Source organism: Aptenodytes patagonicus, chromosome 13 (assembly GCF_965638725.1).
Source record: "Aptenodytes patagonicus chromosome 13, bAptPat1.pri.cur, whole genome shotgun sequence".
Classification (NCBI taxonomy): domain Eukaryota; kingdom Metazoa; phylum Chordata; class Aves; order Sphenisciformes; family Spheniscidae; genus Aptenodytes; species Aptenodytes patagonicus.
In genome coordinates, this window is record NC_134961.1 from 3,389,678 (window position 1) to 3,409,282 (window position 19,605).

General features: G+C 40.9%; 1 protein-coding gene across 1 annotated transcript in view; it reads left to right on the forward strand.

Moving 5' to 3' along the window:
* LOC143166677 (protein cramped-like) overlaps window positions 1-19,605 on the forward strand; it is a gene marked incomplete at its 5' end in the record, with an annotated part of 55,258 nt that overhangs the window by 28,607 nt on the left and 7,046 nt on the right. The window contains 11 exons of the mRNA XM_076351267.1: window positions 2,941-3,026; window positions 3,765-3,888; window positions 5,054-5,135; window positions 6,202-7,467; window positions 9,898-10,075; window positions 13,451-13,632; window positions 14,297-14,371; window positions 15,605-15,686; window positions 16,401-16,505; window positions 17,501-17,679; window positions 18,253-18,333. Of these exons, the coding sequence (XP_076207382.1) occupies window positions 2,941-3,026; window positions 3,765-3,888; window positions 5,054-5,135; window positions 6,202-7,467; window positions 9,898-10,075; window positions 13,451-13,632; window positions 14,297-14,371; window positions 15,605-15,686; window positions 16,401-16,505; window positions 17,501-17,679; window positions 18,253-18,333 (2,440 nt within the window). The remainder of the gene's footprint in view (window positions 1-2,940; window positions 3,027-3,764; window positions 3,889-5,053; window positions 5,136-6,201; window positions 7,468-9,897; window positions 10,076-13,450; window positions 13,633-14,296; window positions 14,372-15,604; window positions 15,687-16,400; window positions 16,506-17,500; window positions 17,680-18,252; window positions 18,334-19,605) is intronic.

Genomic DNA, 19,605 nt, shown 5'->3' on the forward strand with positions numbered 1-19,605 from the left:
TGAAAAATGAACAGCAGCGCTTTTCTTCCTTCTTTTTCTTGATTAAATTAGCTCTGCTGTTCTAGGTGGATCAAATAGCCTTTGAGCATTCAGGCCCTTCTTTCAGTCACCTTCAAGTCATGTGATGGAACAATTTCCACAAAGCTTGTCCGTTTTATATAGTTATATCAGTTAATCTAAGAAGAAATAATGTTTCTCTCCAAAACCCCCTTCTCACTTATACCCTTACACTGTCAAAGTTACAGTAATAATAATAATGATGATGATGATGCTATTTCTGACTCTTCACTTGCATGTAGCTACTTCAAGGGCACGTTTGATAAAAAGGTATTGCGTTAGCTAAAATCAAGATGGAGGAGGAGAGTCAGCTTGCACGAGTAGTCAAAAGAATTTGCTGTCCTAAAGTAGTGTAAATTTGCAATTTAGCTGTCTGTTTCAAGATGCATTGAATTATTGGATTTATTTTCACCGGCTTTAGTGGATTTTGCATGAGACTATTATGAAACTGTGTTTTCCGCCAGAACAGGAGGGAATATCTAGGCACGTCTTCACTAAGCGAGGAAGTCGTTCCAGCAGTTCTGATTGCTGTAATGCTGTAATTAACTCCTTGCAAGAACAAGGAAGACAATAATTTTGGCATGTTCACGCAGCAGCATTGTTTTCTGTACAACTGTTCCATCACATTCCCAGACTTTGCATTTTCTAGCAGTTGGGTGCATTCGTGCATCCTATCATCTCAACGTGAGCTTTATAAAATTACGGTGATGAACAGCATTCGTGGTAATACTGTAAATGTAGCTTTCATTGAATCCCTGTAGTTAAAGGCAGAGAGTACTTGTTGTGAATCACGAGGATGTGCTACTTCAGCGTAAAACTAACAGGAAGAGAGATTTCTAGGAGCTATAATAAAAGTTGAAGACTTCTAGTCCTCAGCTGTTTTTTCAGTTACTGTTCTTGGACGAAATAATAAGAAGCACTGGACAAAGAAATGTAATCTGTATCTAGGGTTTGTATTTACTGCAAATTCTCTAGGTTTTGCCAGATTCTTCAGGTTTTGTACCAGGCACTTTTATACTAGGCTGCCACTTCCGACTGCTGGCTGAGACCAATGTTTGGGCTCGTGAAGAAAAGTGGAGGTTTTTCACCTAAAGATTCAGACCCAAGAGAGAAGTTGTCCAAACATTGACCAGCTGAATTTGAGAGCAGCAGAATTTGTAGTCAAGTTTCCTGTCTTCGTGCATTGCAGTCCCTGTTAACTTGACATAAGTGAGTTTGGGTTGATTCATACTGATCTTGTCCTCACTTGTATTGAAACTTGGTTTATTTACACATTAAAAAAAAAAAAAAAAGAGGGTGCTAGCTGCATATGATTAAACTTATTTTCAGGAGATTTATTTTCTAAAAAATGCCGATTTTCTGATAAAATCATATCTGTGCTTTAATAAAATGACACGAGGATATTGAGCCTCATGCGTTAAGGCTAAGGTGTCCATTGCAATGACCGGGAGGAAGTTTTATCTTATGTCATTGAGTAGATATCCACAAGTGTTACTATGTCCTCCTCTAAGAGTCTGTCCGTCGGCAGAGATTGACCGTTGTACTTGGTGGGACCCACTGTCTTCAAACAATTCAAGTTTACAACAATTCAAGTTAGGGTTAAGTTGCAAGAGGAAAGGTAACAACGATGCTTCTGTTAGAGCAGCTGTAGTGTTGTCTGCTCTTGCGGATGTGGAAATAGGAAGCGCTATTTAAAACCAGGCAAGTGGCTCTTGGGTCTTTTTTATTTTTTAAGTAGCACCATTGCTAGTTTCTCCTCAGCACTTGCTAGCCTTCTCCCCTTTTCGTTAGTTGAGCCATCACTACTTCTGTGTCAGAGCTCATTGGAAAGAGCGAGGGCTAACATATTCCCTCTAGCTTCTGGTAGCTCAGTGCAGACTGAGGAAATCTGCCCTTCCAGCCCTGGGATATTCTGAACCTGTAGAAGTTCACAGCTTAATAACTGAAACTTTTGAGCTGCTCACCTCATCAACTCCATCTTCTCAGGTCTGGCTTCACTTCTGCTGCCCTCTTGCAAATTCTCCTCTTAGCAGCGTAGACAAGTGCTCTTTCTGCCTGATGTTGTCTTCCATACAGCACAGGAAAAAATAAGATCCGGCTGTAGGAATATTCTCCATAATTTCATTTTACTTGCAAGGACTTGTGTTCAGTCCTGCTGCTTCTATGCTAGCTGATCCTTATTGCTTGAAGCATTAGGTAGTAAATACCGCTATCAGTAACTTCGTTGGTCTCAACGCCTGCCTTTTAAGTCTCTAAAAAGAAAACAGGGCTGACTGAGTAAAGAAATCAAATAGTCGCCATTTTTGTTTTCACACAGTGGCTCTTGCTTTTAAGGATCTTTATGGCTGTTAATGTGGTATTGAAACTAAAAGCCAGTGAAATCATACTGTAAAAGTTACTTTGTTCAGATTCCCGCATAAGCTGTTAGACCTCATTTCTGCAACAGATGTGGTGTTGATATTCCAGAATGGAAGACCCTTAAAAAAACTTTACTCTTTCTTCCCATAACTAAGAGTTAGGAGTATAAGGAGGAGACCAAAGCAAAGCCAGTTGTCTTTTATGAAGAAGCTGTCTCTGAGGGTACTCTTCAACCGAAGTAACATAATTCTGGTCCGCTTTATAAAATAGCAATCCCTCCCTAAGTGGATAGCCCAGGGTTTCATGAAAGTCTGGAAGAGTAGGGTCACAAGAGTAGCATTTCTATAATGAAAAGTAAGGTGATAGAAAAGATTGAGTGCTGTTGTGAATCTGCACTGCAAACCCTTACATTTCTTTGTTCATTCCTATAGCCATGGTTGTATTTGACTCTGTATCCCTAATAAGTGCGTATTCACAAACTTTTGTTAATGGTGCCTGTAAATACTTCTCTTTCAATGTATTCAGGGCTACGACTGTTCGTTACAAAGGCAGAAACCTTCGTATCAAAGCCCCGATGTGCAGGGCTTTGAAGAAACTCTGTGATCCAGATGGTAAGTAAGAGATGCTGGAACGTGAAAGGGTTTTAACAGATGGTTGGAAGAATGTGAGAGAGAGTAGGCCTGTTTTGGTGTGTACATCACTGGCAGGGGGATTTGTGCTATTTCACATTTGTGTTGGGCACAGATATGTCCCTATTGTGTTACTTACCCTGTTTGCTTGTATAATCCCAATAACTTAGGGCCCACCCAGCTCTCTAAATCTTGGAGTATGTCACTAGCTAAATTGAAAAGGAAATAGCTACACCAGACAAGGTCGCTACTGCTTTGCCAGTTGTGCTTTCAAAGTTTAGTCCCTTGTGCCAGTGAATACGCAGTAGTACATTGTTTAGCATTGAGCATCTTAGATTTTTTTTTTACCTTCTCCAGTTCAGCTATGTGTGATTTTTTTTTATTATTATTTTTCTTTTCTTCCCCCCCAATAAGTAGAATCAGTACAGTTTAAAGGTCTGAAATACTGTACGCGTTCAAAGTTTCCAGCCACCTGATCTTGACACTGCTTGCTCAACTGGAAGCTCCAGTACCGCTGCAGTGTCCAAGGAAAAAAATAAACATATTGGAACAGGAGGTAATCTAAGGAAGCAGGCTCCACTGGTGAAGCTGAGCTGCCTAAGTTGTCGCTAGGTGATGCTGATGTCTGTGATGCTTTTTTTTCATGTAACTGAGCATATAGCGTTCTGACTGAGTTGTCCTTGCTTTGACCCGTGCCCTTTGTGCTTCATCTCCCTTCAGGTGTTAGTGATGAAGAGGACCAGAAGCCAGTACGTCTTCCTCTCAAGGTCCCTGTGGAGTTGCAGCCACGAAATAATCATGCATGGGCTCGAGTACAGAGTCTTGCCCAGAATCCACGGCTTAGGTAATGAAGAACTGATTGTGGTGCTCAGAACAGAATAGGGAAATATATGAGCAGCATTCCAGCATCTTCCTCTCTCTTCAGGGTTCTCTTTGCCGACTGGGCAGGTCATCTTTGACAATGCAGTTTGCCTAAATGTACTTACTCTGAAGGCTTGTCCAGCCAGGGTACATGATTGTTGTAAACATGAGATATCAGACTTGAAAATTAGATTACTATTGTTCTTTATATCTTTTAATTTGAGTAATGATAGGAGCTACTAGAGTTGGAGATGAATATACTTTGAGCCACTTACACCCAGTTGTCAGAGCAGAGTGCAAGTAAAATGGAGATATGCAGCACTAGTTCTACTAAAATTTCTATTGAACGTACCATGAGACAGGGGCACAGGGGACGGAAGTAAAACAATGGTCGGAGGTGTCTGCACCAAGACTCTGAACCTGTCAACTGCAACACAGTGATACTAGCAGAAAGGAAGGTATTTGTAGCTTAATCTCCTGCCTGCAAAATGTAGTTGGTGCTGTCGTTTCAGTGTCATCAGTGGCTGTTCATCCTAGTACTTGCATCTAGTCCAAAACTCAGGGCAGAAAACACGAGGCCGCTGTGGTGTTGATTGTTCTTTCAAATAGAGTACTTCAGTATAATGACCGAAGATGGTGCAGAGAGGAGAATGAAGATTTTTGGCATTAGGGTTATTTTGTAAAATGCTTTAAGAGCAAAAAGTAAATGTTGGGGGGGGGGTTTGTGCCCCTTTCTCTATTTCTTTCTATACTTCATGTGGTAGCTTTGTGCCTTGCCTGCAGTTTTGCACTTCAGCTACATCTTCCCATCTTTTCCTATCTTCTTCCATCTGGAGAAACTAGTATCTTGAATCATGGCAATCAGATTTATCTGATATCTATAAAATGAGATTTATCTTTCATTTATCTGAGAGATCTTAGATCTTTCTTAGTTGTGAGTTACCTAGATTTTAAAGTTGCGGCATAACATATGTTTTTTGTTTTTGTGGTTTTTTTCTTAGCGCTTGGGAGTGGTAGGTGTGTTCTCTGTGCTTGTACTACAGAATGCCAGTTTCTTCCCTTAATTCCCATTCTGGCATCAAGGCTGTGACTTGAACTTCTGCTGACGCTTTTCCTCTGTTCCCTTGCTTTGTTTATCTCGCATACAGGATGATTGTGGAGTTACATCGAAAGGTCTCCAGCCTCATTGAGTTCCTGAAGCAGAAGTGGGCTCTCCATGAAGTGCGTATTGTATCCTTTTTCTGCTTAGTCTGTTCTGTATGCTGTGTCCTGGGAGCAATTCCCTTCCTATGCGAAGTTCATTTCTGCATCAGAAATGTGATTCTACCTCATAAATTTACCAGCCCGTGCTTAGTAAAGCTAGAGGTCAGTATCTCAGCACCACTAATGGAGCTTTTCATGGGAAACCCCATAATAGTCCACTTTTACCTCCACTCTTCTCTACTATGAACCCCTGAAAAACTCATTAGTAATAAGGGAAGCTCCCTGCCTTTATTTCATTTCCTTAAACAGTGCGCTTAGTCTGTTCATTATAGATGGGTGACCACCGCAGAAGCCTGGCTAATAGCTGACGATTTTGTTTCCCGTTTCAGCAAAGAGATTAAGGACAGATCTTTCCACTTGCTTTATGCAGTTTCACCAAATGAAGGCTTAAGCTTCTTGTCTAGGTAGCTGCTGCTACCTGTTAGGTATCTATATGCTGTCTGAGCCGTACAACATTAGAGATATCCCTACCTCTGAACTTTGATCCATGGAGTAGAAGGATTTGTGAGTTAACAGCCATTCTGTTCTCCTGTTGACTGGTATGCTGTATCCTGTTCTTAGTCCTTTAATTCAGGCTTTTCTTTTTAATTTGTGAGCCTGGGAAGAAGTAGCAGCATAGCACTTGAAACTTAGAAGGGTGTCAAAACACGTAAGGTGGAGGTTACTGCACAGTAAGGGGAGTCTGTTTTGCTGTGCAGTGACGTTGGGGTTTTTTTGCTTGGTTTTGTTGGGGTTTGTTGGTTGGTTGGGTTCTTTTACAGTTACAAAGGTGTGTGAAGCAGAGATAAGTAATTTTGTCTGGAACAGAGATTTAGTTTGTGCTTGTAGCAGGTCTTCAGTGTAGTCCTTATCCCCACAAAAGAACTTAATTTCTGATCATAGAGTCTTCATGTCTGTGCTGAATAGAGGACGTGTCCTTGATCAGCTACTTTCTTTTTTTTTTTTTTTTTTTTTTAACTTGCGAAATAGGCTACCGGGTGTTTGTTTGGAAGGGGCAGATGATCGTTGTATTCTTTGACACGTCTTTTTTTAGCGTAAAACACTAGAAGAACGGCAGCTTCAAGACTCCAGAGACTCGGAAACAAGAGGCAGCTTCTCAGAGGAGAAAGTGATGCTCCATCTCTTTCCAGGAGAGAACTGTACACTCACTCCGCTGCCTGGGGTAGCCAGAGTGGTCCACTCCAAGGCTTTCTGCACAGTGCATTGGCAGGAAACTGGCAAATGCAAACAGAACACGAAAGACTCTCACTTACTACCCCCTGCACAGATCTTAGGCATACAGAGTGGTCAGGGAACAGCTAGGGGACAGCTAAAATACACGCGGGGAACAGAAGGTAAGGGTGTTGGAAGGGCAGAGAGCACTACAGAGTCAAGCAGAACCTCTCAGCCCACAGCTGAAGTTTCTGCAAGCACTGAAGATGGTGCCCCGGAGACTGGCCTGGTGGAAGGAACAGCCTCCAATCTTGGCATCACTAATTCTCTCCAAAAACCGCCTTCTGGACTTCAAGATCCAGGAGGGAACCACGAAAAGCTGAGCTCAGCGGCCTTCTGTGTGGAGGGCAGGGAGGCCCTGGCTAGTGACCAAGCAACTGTGTTACCATCGTGCAGCACAGCTTGTGCTTGCAGTAAGATCCCTGATGTGGAGGAGCTCTCTCTGCTTGATCCATTCCCACGGTACATGAAGTCCTGTCAGGACCTGATCGTCCCAGAGAAGTGTTCTTGCACAGACAAACTGCATGGGAAAGACTCTACTCCAGCAGCTGGTGATACTTCTCCTGTGGCTTTTCCAAGTGGGAGGAGCACAGAGACATCTGACTCCTATTCACAGCTACCGCGAGGTGGTGTGGCTTCACCCGGCAGTGGCCCATCCAGATACGAAACTCAGGCTAGCCACAGCCAGGGCCAGCAGCTTGATGCTTGTGCCAAGGATATAACAGATGCAGTAATGGAGGATTCTCAAGAGAAGCTGGGCTCCTCATTTCCACCTCCACCTCAGGGACAATCTAGTACAAAGTCTCTCAAGGATGACCCAAGCCGGCTCTCTCAACAGGTTAGAGAAGAAGGATGGAGCCTGCGAACTTCTGAGAGCCTTACGCTGGCTGAAGTCTACCTCATGATGGGCAAACCGAACAAGTTGCAGCTGGAATATGACTGGCTGGCCGTCTTGGAGCCAGAAGCCCAGGATGCTAGGGAGCAAACATCTGAGTCAAGTGCTGTTCCTTCATGTACCACCTTTCACAAGCAGAGACTCCTAAACTGCCTTTTAAAACTCATCTCTACTGAAGTCAATCCCAAACCAGTAAGTAGTTCTTGTTCATGCTCCAGATGCTAAACTCTCACTTGATCTGGGGAATAATTGCCCAGTTCTGTTTTCATAGTAAATCAGTGACCAGCCTTGTCAAGATCTTGGAGATTCCTGTGTTTAAAAAAAAAACAAAAAAACCCAAACAAAAACAACAACAAAACCCAAACACCACCACAACCCGGCTTGCTACAGAGCGGACTTTTCCTCAACATGCTGCATTTGCTTTTTACACTACCTTTTAGTTTCTGGTTTGCTGTGAGTCTCAATGGTATTACAGTGAACATTTAATGTGACTACTGAAAAGATCAGTCATGGGGTTAGGTTGGGTAGGTGCCTTCTATTCTCTCAGGTTTATAGAACTAAAGAACAGCCCAGGTTGGAAGGGACCTTGGAAGATCATCTGGTCCAACCTTCTGTGGGAAATGGAGCCTAGATGACAGAGGGAGCCTAGGTGAGATTAATATTCCACATGAAAAGTGCAACCCTTAATTTCCAGTGTCTGTGTAGTTCAAGTTACACTAAGTGTAAGTGTGAAAAGAATTCATTTTTTTGGGATAGCATAGCCAATATAACTGTGTCTGCCACAGTGATTTTTGTAAAAGCTCCCAGGCTCTAGGGTAGTTGTTTAACAGACCCAGAAAAATATCTTCTTCCTTAGGCAGACAACCGGGAATGAACTTGCTTTCCTTCTTGTGCATTGTAACCAATGTTTAAGACCTGTCCCTGTGATACCGGGGCAGCCGTTTCCACCTAGTGCAACCGATTGAAACCTAGTAAAACATCCTTTTAAAGACCAAAAGGACACTGAATTCACCAGATGAGACTGAATTCCTGTGCTGGAGATACGATAAGTTAAAGATACCATTTGCATTGTATTTCCAGCATAGGCTGCAAATGTATCACTATTCCCAAACACACATAGTTCTTTGATCTTTCTTTGTTGGCACAGATTTACCACCCCCACCCCCCCCAAGCTCCTTTTGATCCTGATTTTATAGACATAGAAGGTAGGATTTTATAAATTTAAAACCATCTTTGCTCAGATATAGCTCCAGATATAGACTTTGTTTAAACTGTAAAGACTTTTGGTCTGACATCTCAGAGGTCTGTGACAATGTCTCCTCTTTCGGCATCTACTTTTACTTCTGGTGACACATGTGACAGCCAGGGATGACATGATGAAACAATCACGAACTAGAAGGAAGGACATCTCCTTAGACTTGGGGGGAGAGGGATAGAAGAGGGGGGAAAAAACCCAGCAGTTATTATTTGCAAGTGTTTTCCCGTCACTTCAGCACTCTTAGTGTCTTAATCAAAGTAGTGTAGTGCTCCTGAAAAATAATTCTTTCAGATATGTACCATATCGTACATTCCAATGAAAAGTAACGTATACTTTTATTTGTCAAATACCACTTTATACTGGCTGTTTTTCAGAAAAAGAGATACTCTTCTTGTGGCAATGAATGTCGTGGGACTGATACATATTCAAGAGGCGAGGATGATACTGCCTAATTGAAAGTACTGTAGACTTTTTGAAAGTTTTGTCTCTTAAATCCTCTGCATTTCATCAAATAATGGCAGGAACCATAATATTTTTGCCACAGGGTACTTTAACAGCGGAAGGATTGATAGTCTAGATCCTTGCTGTTTTCTCAAGATAATATGTAACAAAGCTAAAATGGCCAACTGTGCTGTGGTTCATTCCTTTAAATGAAGATTACCAGCATAAAGCAAACTATAGCAAATTGCATTGCAGTCAAGTGTGGGTGGTAATTTTATGCCTGTGATTGCACACAGATTCCTTAAAAAGGGAGCATTTTCTAGAAAAGCATTTAAACAACATAATGAAAGAACTGGATAGGCCTGGAAAATTAGTAAGCACCTTGCCATGTGCCTCTTGTCAGTGCTGTATTACAGTATGAAATAGGAGAAGGGATGGGAAGAAGTTCAAAACTATTGGTCTCTACTTGATTAGAATTAAGAGCAAAGTATTTTTGTCCAAGTATACTTCCAACCAGAGGTGCTCTCTGGATAGGTAGAGTTTATGAAAATTAATTTTGCACTGAATTAAAACCAACACCTTTTCCATTAGTGTGACAATTCTGTGTCTTTACCTTTTTTCTATTTCTTTTTTTTTTTTTCCTTTTTATCCTGGGGTAGTCCAGCACACTGAAGCTTGTGTAGTGTTAACCCGATTGTAACATAAATTAATGATATTGAACCGATGATGTTTAACACTGCTAAATGCACAGGCAGGGAATTTCAGCTGCCCACCGCACACACACAGAGGTATTGGTTAGGGTACTTAAAGATGTTGTAGTATGTCAGATTATTATTTTTTTTAAGCTTCCTAAGTAGAATGAGTTTAACAATATACTTCTTGTAACAGTACACAATATTCATGTAATGTGTGTGCATTTTTAGACGCCCGAGATGAGCTCTGTGGCCACATCCCCTATAAAGCCTGCTCAAGAGGAGCAGTCACTGACTCCTCCGGGAAAGGTGATTGCCATCAGCACCAGGAGTCCAGGTTGTGCACGAAATCAGTCTGCCCTTCGCAACAACAAGACTTTTTCTCCTGGTGCTGCTTCCAGCTCCTCAGGTGAGTATTCATAAAAATCCATTTCAAGAGATCAGACCCAGGCCATGAGCACCTTGTACCATGATGAGCACGTCCCAGTAATGTAACGCTGGGAGAATGAGTGTTCTTACTTTTACGAACTTAACTGTTTCAGAACATTGGTATGTGTTAATTTGCTTTAGAGTTGTCCTAAATTCAGTGCTTCTTTGAACCTTGAAAAACAATGTGTGCCAATAATACAGTTTACAGCCTGGAAGAACTCTCACGAGTCTCTCCTACAGAAGATGCTGGTGTTTGTTAGGAGCTGACTGATACAGGGCGTGGGATCTCAACAGAGTGAGGGCTTACAGAGCAGGAGAGTAAATATATGGTGTAAAGTTTGTTGATAAAACAATTACTGAAAATTTTCTGTGCCATTCTGCCATTATAAAATACGGAATGATTATGAATTACCTTTTCTTTTAATAGAAGGTACAGCTGCTATAACTTGTGAGCCCTAGCCATGCAGACCAAGAATTTCAGTTCTATTCTTCAGTCCCGTTGCATTTGCCAGCAAACGTTTTATGACTTTAGAAAAGTCTGTGAAGGTGTCAGGGTTACTGGGAACTATTGTGATTCTTATGCTGTCCTTTTCACACCCGTGCTGTAAGAAGCAGTGGACCATGAGCAATTTAACCGATGCTGTAAAACATACTTAGTGCTCTGTGTGGTTTTCATTTTAGAATGGCATTATAGCAATTTCATCTTTGTCTAAAGCTTACTTGCAGACAAGGACGTACTTACTTAAATATCTAGTAAAAAGCCAATAATTTAATAGATCAAGCAGATAAATTGTTACATTTCAGTAAGATACACAGGCCTGAAGGACATACCTTTTTAAATCAGACTTGCAAGTAGAATCAAGCTTACTTAGTTTGCAAAATTCATTTTTACGAGATTGTACTTTATGCTGCCCTAATGCCTTGAGAATCCTTTCTGAAGCCTTTTAAGTAACGGTAAGGATCATCCGCTGAGGATACCAGACAGAAACAGCAAGAAGATAACAATGCTTTGTATCTGATCTCTTAGAAACAGACACCTGTTCTGTTTACACAGAGCTTCATTGATTCAAAACCAAATATAATTGTCCATGTTAGTCTTTGATTCGCATCACTGAATTACAAGTAGGGTTGTGCAGCACTATGGTTTAAGATACCATAATGAAACACATAGTCTTTAGTGCAAAGTCAGGACGTGAAAAATACAGACTATGTATTCCTGCTTTTGTACAGTACCAAAGGTAGGTTGACAGTTGGACTCGATGATCTTAGAGGTCTTTTCCAGCCTTAATGGTTCTATGATTCTATAGCCAAGTTGGCTTCAGCTGAGCTGTTTGGCTTGAACAGAGGAGCAGTAAAAGTGTGTTCAGTACAACATTCTACCTAGTTAATTAGTATAGCTTCTCAGCAGTTCTGCCTGGGGTAATGCACTCAGCTTGGGCCTCAGGTAATGGCATCCAGCACGTCACACAGATACCCAAGCAAGTCTGATACCTTCACCCTAAGTTGTGTTGTTTTGGTAGACAAACTGAATGCCTTTTATCAGCCCTGATAAGGGTGTTCTGGATCTAAAATAGGATTGTTTGTGGTCTGCAACCTTTAGTATACAGTAATTATCAAGCTTCTTTGTATCCTCACATGCAGTGCTATTAAGTGACTGCAGTAATTTGGCTGTCAGAAAGCAAACTGCTAGGTTACTTTTGGTGATGAGCCTTCTAGGTGCCTTCCCTCATAGACTTTGGTCCTGAGTCCGTCTAGGTGCTAACTGCTTTTTGGTTTTCGTCTTCTGGGTTTTTTTAATTAAAGATAAATTGATTTGGCCTTCTCAGTAGAAAATAAAGATTAGAAGATAGCCTGTGTCTACTCCAGAAGAACTGAAAGTGTTAGCAAACTGACAGTTCCACAAAAGCCACGCAGGTAGCTGGAGAGACAAAAGAGAGGATAAGAAGAATCATGCAAAGAGATTTAGAAAAAGTGAAGCAGCAGCTGTGATGCAACATCACCTGTAGTGCTTAAAATATCGTTACGTAATTATAGTTGCATCCGTTTATTGCTTTTTTTAAAGATAATATCATGTGTATTATCTTTAACAATTCTCTCTAACTCCTGGTCAGGCAGGAGGCACAAATTTATATGTCTGCCTGGAATTGATTTTTAGATACATTGGCACACTAATTTTAACTAAGCTTTGGAAAAACAACCGAATCTAGAGCAGCAGGGTGGAGGGTGGCAATTTCATCTTTTAAATAGGAGGATAATAAAACCTGCAGGTTTATTAGGTAAATAAAGCTTCATGTTCTTCAGAACACTTCTTGAATACTGTTGCGTATACCCATCTCTGCCTTAGGGTGGCCCAAGCTTGTGCTGTACTGTATTCCTGCCTAGGGCAGCGGGCATGACTAGGGATCGTTGCCCACCTTGCTTCTTCCCCCTCTGGGTGAGTCAGGTGCCTGCTGCCTGCCAGCTGAGATCTCCAGCCCAGCAATAGAGGCTGGAGCACCGTGACAAGTATGAGTGCAATACGAGTGTGAAAATAGCCGTTACTCTCTGTTGTAATGAAACCCGATGTTTTATGCACAGCAAGCACTTCTGTGGAAGAGAGGCAGGTACGCTTCTTGGTCATCTCAGAATGACATACTGACAATACTGGTTTTCATCCTAGCTGGATGCCTGCAGAGTGGGCACAGCACTGTGGAATCCTACAGTATTTTTTAAAGTTCAATGTAAACGAAGACGTTTTTTACTTGGACCAGATGCCGTTATTTCAATGTGCCAAATGTATTTCTAAGACAATCCATCTTTTGGAAGGTATTTTGGTAAATTGATCCCTGCTCTTTCTCTGTCACCAGAATCGCTTTATTGGGGTTGCACTTGGAATCACCACAGGGTGGTGGTGGGGAGCGTAAATAAAATATAAACATTGTAGAATGAGTCTGTGTTTGTATTACCTTCCCCTACAAAAGGAATGGTGGATATATAGTTTGTTTAGTGGGAAGGGCCTTCAAGTATTTCTACAGGCTGAATAGATAAACTGGTTAACATGGTCTGTGTGGGGCTTAAAACTGGCTGCTTAACTTCTAGTTTCTTTAGTAGCGTAAAATTGCATTTAACCCCCTTCTTCCAAGGATTTCAAAGCAAGTGAATGTTTGCAGTGTCCTTGTGAAGCAGGTAAATACTGTCAATTTGCAGGTGGGAAAACTGAAGTATCAAGAGTTTCATGATTTGAGTTCACAAGCAGATGGTGGCAGAGCCAGGATCCATTAAGTCCCAGCTCTCTGTATGATCCTCCAATTACTAAAGAGTTACTTTCTTTTTGTTTTCACTTTACTTCATTTAAATTGCTGTCAAAATCTTCTAGGTTTGAGAAACCTCCCTAGACCTCTCTTGGTGGCTGGTCCTTCAAGTTCTGGAAGCACTGATGCGGATGGTGGACTCTTTGCAGTTCCTACAACTCTCCCACCCAACAGCCGCCATGGGAAACTGTTCTTGCCTAGCAAAGAAGCAGAACTGACCTTCCGGCAGCACTTAGATACAATCAGTGTAAGTGAGATGACTGAATGAATGAAAAAAGTAGCATATTGTGCCTGAACCAGCTTCTAGTCGGTATTACAGGGGTTTTTTTGGTTCATCAGCAAGTATGGGCTTCCCTATGAAGCAGTGCTTCTAGTGATGCTCAAGCATAACATTTTATTAGCTGAGATTAGTCAGATTTTGACTATGTAACTCTGCTTTGAAGTGACATCACCTCTTCAGGCCTGAATCTGAATGCCATCACACAGCCTGATGAAACTGGTTCACTCTCTAATTAAGTTGCTCCAGCAAATATATTTGCCAGGTCTAGCAAAACTGATATCCTTCTTATCGTGCAGCTACTTTTAATACCTCATTGCTGTATTAAATTCAAATACTCATTTTATTTTTATATATACAGTCTCACTAACAACTTCTGGCAAGCTGCAGTAGCTAAGAAGTGAAATGGCTTTTTTGGGAGAAAGCTTTATCTCCGTAAAACAAGAAGAAAAAAAACCATGCCTGGTGGAAAATTTTCCTACTCTAGCAGAAAGATTATTCTACTGTCTGAAACAAAACGCAGTATTTTAATAAATAGTTATAACTTTACTGAAAAACAGAGTCTGGGGGGTATAATTTATTCTGTGTCTGCATGCTTAAAATACTTTCTAATGCATTTCCTGCTCTTGTCCAGATGCAGTCGGACTTCTTCTTGCCAAAGCCGAGGAAGTTACGGAACAGGCACTTGCGGAAGCCATTAGTAGTACAGGTCAGACCAATTTGCAAAGTGTGAAATGCCTGTTTTGCTTCCTGAGTAGATATCAGTAAGGCTATACTGATTTGCACCTAACTGAAAAAACCCTGAACTTCCCTCGTACATCCGCTGGAAGAGTGAAGCTGAACATATGAAGGAACAAGCATTTTAGTCTATATTGTAGCCAGCCATGTTACATTCCCTATGTGAGGAATGTCAGCAACAGTAGTAGTCCAGTGCATGAGGTAGTTTGGAAAAAATAAAAAAGGCCCTCACCTGAAAGCAGGTTCTGCTGTTTGGGCCTGCTGGTACTGATGCACAGGCAGTGTGTTCACGTGGTATCCTGGTCTGTCATTGTTAGAGCTGTCAGTGCTAATGCAACAAGATCCCCCTTTAGGTATTTTTTCCTGCTTCCTACGCACTAATGGCTGTTAAACTGGGGTGGGTATAAACCTCTGTAGTGAAATAAAACATAACACTATTTAAAAGAACAATGATTTCTGGAACAAATGGGTCTTGCAAAGAGATGTATGGAAGAGGTAGCCTGTTGTCATGGAACTTTGGTGGTAGGCAGGCGTTAACCTCCCTTAGACTACTCTGATAACCCAGCAAAAAGGCACGTGCCACTGTGAAACTGCAGGTGGGGAACATACAAGAAATCTAAAACCAAAATAATGGAAACTTGTTTAGGGAAAACAAAGTTACCGAGTGTCAATATACCCTTTTGTCTCTTCTGCTCTGTATAAGAGTAGGAGACCTAGAAATCACATACATGCTGTTTTCTGGTACTGAGATTTTCTGGTCTATGCAATTCCATTTGTTTTAAGAGCTCCCAAGTACATACAGCTGCCTCATGAATTCACACTTGATTAATTGTAATGGAAGATCAGTTTGCACACAGGCTAGATCCCATCCTTAAGATCACTGCTGTAACTCTGTGGGAGATTTGAAAATTACCACAAGTATAATCAGAAAGGAATATAGTTCTAATTAGCATTTCTCTGAGAATTGTCCATGTGGAAATTTTCTCTTAGAGTAGTTTACAGAGAAAACACATGATTCCTGTCTGTAGCTTCTTTCTCAAGATTACACAGACCTTATTGCTGTGTCTGTTGCATGATAGTCACGCCGTGTAAATACTCTGCTTATTCTGGAAGGTATCATGAACTTCTGTGCCTTAAAAGATGAGCTTTACCCTCTGTTCTGTGTTTAAATATGTTCTGGTTTATTGTTGTTTCTCCCACATAGAGAACACTGCTCCCGAGGCCATCTGGAAATCCATCCCAGCATGTCTGTTCCTTTTCTATCTTATCCAACTCATCCATTACAGGTGAGTCTGCATGTCTTCTATCCCTTTTATGCTGCCATGAGATGGACTAGAAAGTGTCTCTTAAAACTGCATAAAGGAATAATTTCTAAAAAGAGGAAAACATCCTTTCAAAACCACAGAGTCCTTTACTAGTTGCTTGAGTCACTTCCTACAGGATGATGTGATTGTTCTCCATCATTGTTAAGCAAGTCATGATTATGATAGAAATTTTTTTCTTCCGTTTCCCAGTATTGAAAGCAGGGAAGAGTAAGGAGTTCTCTACAGGGAGACAAAATTTTGGAATAAATTACTTAGATAAGAATTTTTGTTCTGTAGGGTGTAATAATTTGTCTAGATTTTTTAATGGACTTTTCCTAGTACTGTTTAAATCTCATACACTATAATCAATGTACTGCCCATTTGCCCTTTTCTGCTAATACACTCTTGAGTACAATGGTAGCACAGGTGATCCCCCATCTCGGCTTAAATCTCAAAATCAACATGAGACAGCTTCAAGAACACAGCAACACTTGCTGTTGCATTTTTGTGATAAGGCACTGGTTAGCTTGCATTGGTATTTCAAGTCTGTTTCCACTCCGCTACTCGTCTCCACTACTTGCATTTCCGGAGCTCGCTACTGCTTGGAATTTGTTTGCTTCCACTGAACTGTGTTGTGCTCTGCTTTAAAGATGTTAGATTTCATTTGCTTGAGAGGTATTTAATCCTTCACCCTAGGGAGAGGTTCGTTTCGGCCAATCCAGTCCTCACTGACTAAAGCTGCTGTTTCTCGTCCGATTGTGCCCAAAGTTCTTCCAACACAGGCTACCAACCATCTGTCCAGTAAGTCACTTCTTAAACAGAATGAGTGTCACGGTCTGTTGTGATCTGTATGATGTTACGTTGTTGGTTTCTATTTCCTAGGTAAAATCATTAGTGCCTTTGGAAGTTAAAGAAAACAGCTGTGTTAATGACAACTTTACTTTCTATGACTTTGTGTGGCTGCAGAAAGGGAGCAGTCAGTGGTGGGACAGCCTTGAACTAGGTTCCTTCACTGTGTCTGACCTGCAGGCAAAGCAAGGGGTTAGAATTTGTGATGGTTTGTTGTCAGACCACTTTGAAAAGGGGTTGTGACATATTTGAAAGAAACTTGCAAACAGCTTATCTACTAACATGGGATTATGAATTCTACAAGAAAACAACATGCTGGTGTACTCCAAGCAAATACTGTCTTGCAACAAAAGAATGGGTCCCTTAATTAGAATGATTAGTGAGGTGAAAGCAATACCTGCCTCTGTTTTACTTAGAGGATTCTCTGTGATGGGAAGACAGTCAGATGTTTTAAGTGGATTTGAAAAGATCTGGGTGAGGTTGACCCTGCAACAACATAAGAATTTTTTATATTGAATCTAAATGGCTGCTAGAGGCAAGATAACAAAATAAGGCTGTGTTGTTTTTATAGCTCCTCTAGTAAACCGTATGAAATTTCTAGAAATTGCATAACCAAGTACTTAACCATTTGCAGGACAAAAAAGAAAAAAAAATAGAGGGAAAGGGCGGGGGGAGGGCTGGGATGTTCCTCTAAACTGTTTTGATATACCTGATAACATGTTGGAACAGGGCAGAAAAATTAAACATTTTAGCTGAAAGAAATGTTATACTTTGAAGAGGAACAACTGATACAGCTGATCAGATAATTACCATTTTTGCTTTTTGCATGTGTTTAAGTTTTGACTCTGGGCAACTTTTAAAAAATCACCTTTTAGATGAGTCACAACAAAGTAATTGCCTGAAGAAAAGGCTTGCAATGTGTTTTTTGCTTTTTTGTTTCACAAAAGGTGCTATCGACTTGGCAGCTAAAAGTGCTGGTATTATCCCTGGTAGCCCTGTGCCTGTCCTGGATGCAGATGGTTTGTCGGGTGTATCTCCACTGTCACCAGATGGAGTGACCACGGTGGTAACAGGGCAGGAGTCAACAGTAGTGCATCAGAATGGAGGCTCCATCACCACTGTAGAGGTCAGTCTCTTGAGCATGCTTTTTAAAGTAGTTCAGTGTCTCGCTCTTTCATTGTGTAAAAAAGCTGTATTATTAATGACTGCTTCAGCGAGCTTTCTCCTGGAGCTTGCTGTTAAACACTTTTATCATGGCAAACCCAATCTATGTTGTATAGTGCGTATTTCAGGGTTGAGGGATCAGATCATCATCACATTGAACAGATTTCCATCCTATAGAACAGCTTTCAGCTGTGAGACTGTTGAAGTTGGCCATCCAGAAATCTGGGCTTGAAAAGAAACAGTAGCATTTCAACAGACAGTAATTCAGGAGGGAATTTGGGGCAAAACAGGGACTTTTAGGGATGTATTTGGAATGGAAGCTGTGATTTCTCCTTGCAGTTTCTTTCATTGAGACCCAAGATACATGTTGGTCCGTGTCATTTTCTCAGGGAGTTGATGGACGATTTTGAAAGGCACGATATGTAAAAGGAGTATGCATAAACGGTGATAGGCACTTGTCTCTTACCTCCCCAGCTCTATTTGCAGCATTTTGTGTAAATGTTTGTCACTCACATGATTTCTGTTGTGCTTCTAGGGCTCGGGCCCTGGGTGTCGGGTTCCATTCATCAGCCTACCAACACGGCATGAGCAGGAGGCAGTTCCTGATGGCTTCCAGGTAGAGTATGTGTTGAAAGAACAGTTGTATGAAATAGGTAATGTTCTGAAAACACCACTGGTATTACTAGTTAAAACCCCTTGTTCCCAGGTAATTGTACGCCATTGGTACTGTTTTGTGAGAATTGAAATCTCTAGCATCTGAAGAAATTTAAAGAAAGGGATTTAGGAAAGCTGCTTGAAGTTATGTGGGTACCATTCTCTAAAAAAGCAAAGCGAAGCTGACAGTCTCTGACCTCTGAAGGACAAACAGGTTTTACGTATTTCTTGATACAGTGGAGGAGTTTATAATTGCTGTGCTATATCGTACGTGTGTATTTTAGACTTCATAAAGAAAGATTTCAGCAATTGGCAGTCCCGCTGCTTGTATGTTGCTAAAGAAGGAATATTAAGACTAAAAGCGTGATTGTAATGCCAGCATCCTCTTCAGAGAATCACTTTTCTTTATGCTGGATCCAATAAGACATAGATACTTAAAAAGTAACTGTGGCAGCACCTAAGTTGTAAGTGTCATCATCCTACCCCAACTTCCTTCTCCAGTGGGATCCAGGACCTTGCGTTAGATACTCAAGCCTCAGAATACAGGCTTTTCTTTTTTCCAGTGGAGGCACTTTCCACCCTTCTGTGACAGGTACATGTGAAAAAGGTCAAATTAATTTGATTGGAGAGCATAAAGGAGGAGAAGAATTTTTTTTTTTTTTTTTTTTAATAGCACAGATGTTAGGACATGGACCTACTAGGCATTCGTTTGTGGTAACGGGGCCTTAGGTTCTGGTTCTTGCTCTCAGGACAGCTTTGTATATACTACATCAGAAAAAAACCACAAACAGTTCTATGATGAGGTATTAATAATGAGACTCCTCAAAAAAGATCAGTTGAGTTTTGGGAAGTCTGGCTGTAAAGAGGAGTGAGTTAGCAGTTTAAAATATTTATATACCCTTCAAGCAGTTACAGGTTTTTTGCCTATACAAAGGCAAATTAATACTTAATTCTTAAGAACTGTCTTGTAGGTTCATCAAAATCATGTTAATTTTATTATTATGCTTGTTTCTGTTACGTAGGCTGTATTAAATATTCTTTGGAATGTTACAGACCCGTATTTTTTCAGATGATTTGGCAGGATATGGGCTGAAGCATATTTGTTTATGCTTACAGATATTTTTTGTGGAAAAAAAAACCAAACAAATTTATTATATAAATAATATATTCCTAAAATTTCAGGAATATTAGCTGCTGGATTATTAGTCGTCTTTTTTTTTTTCCTTAAAGTCTG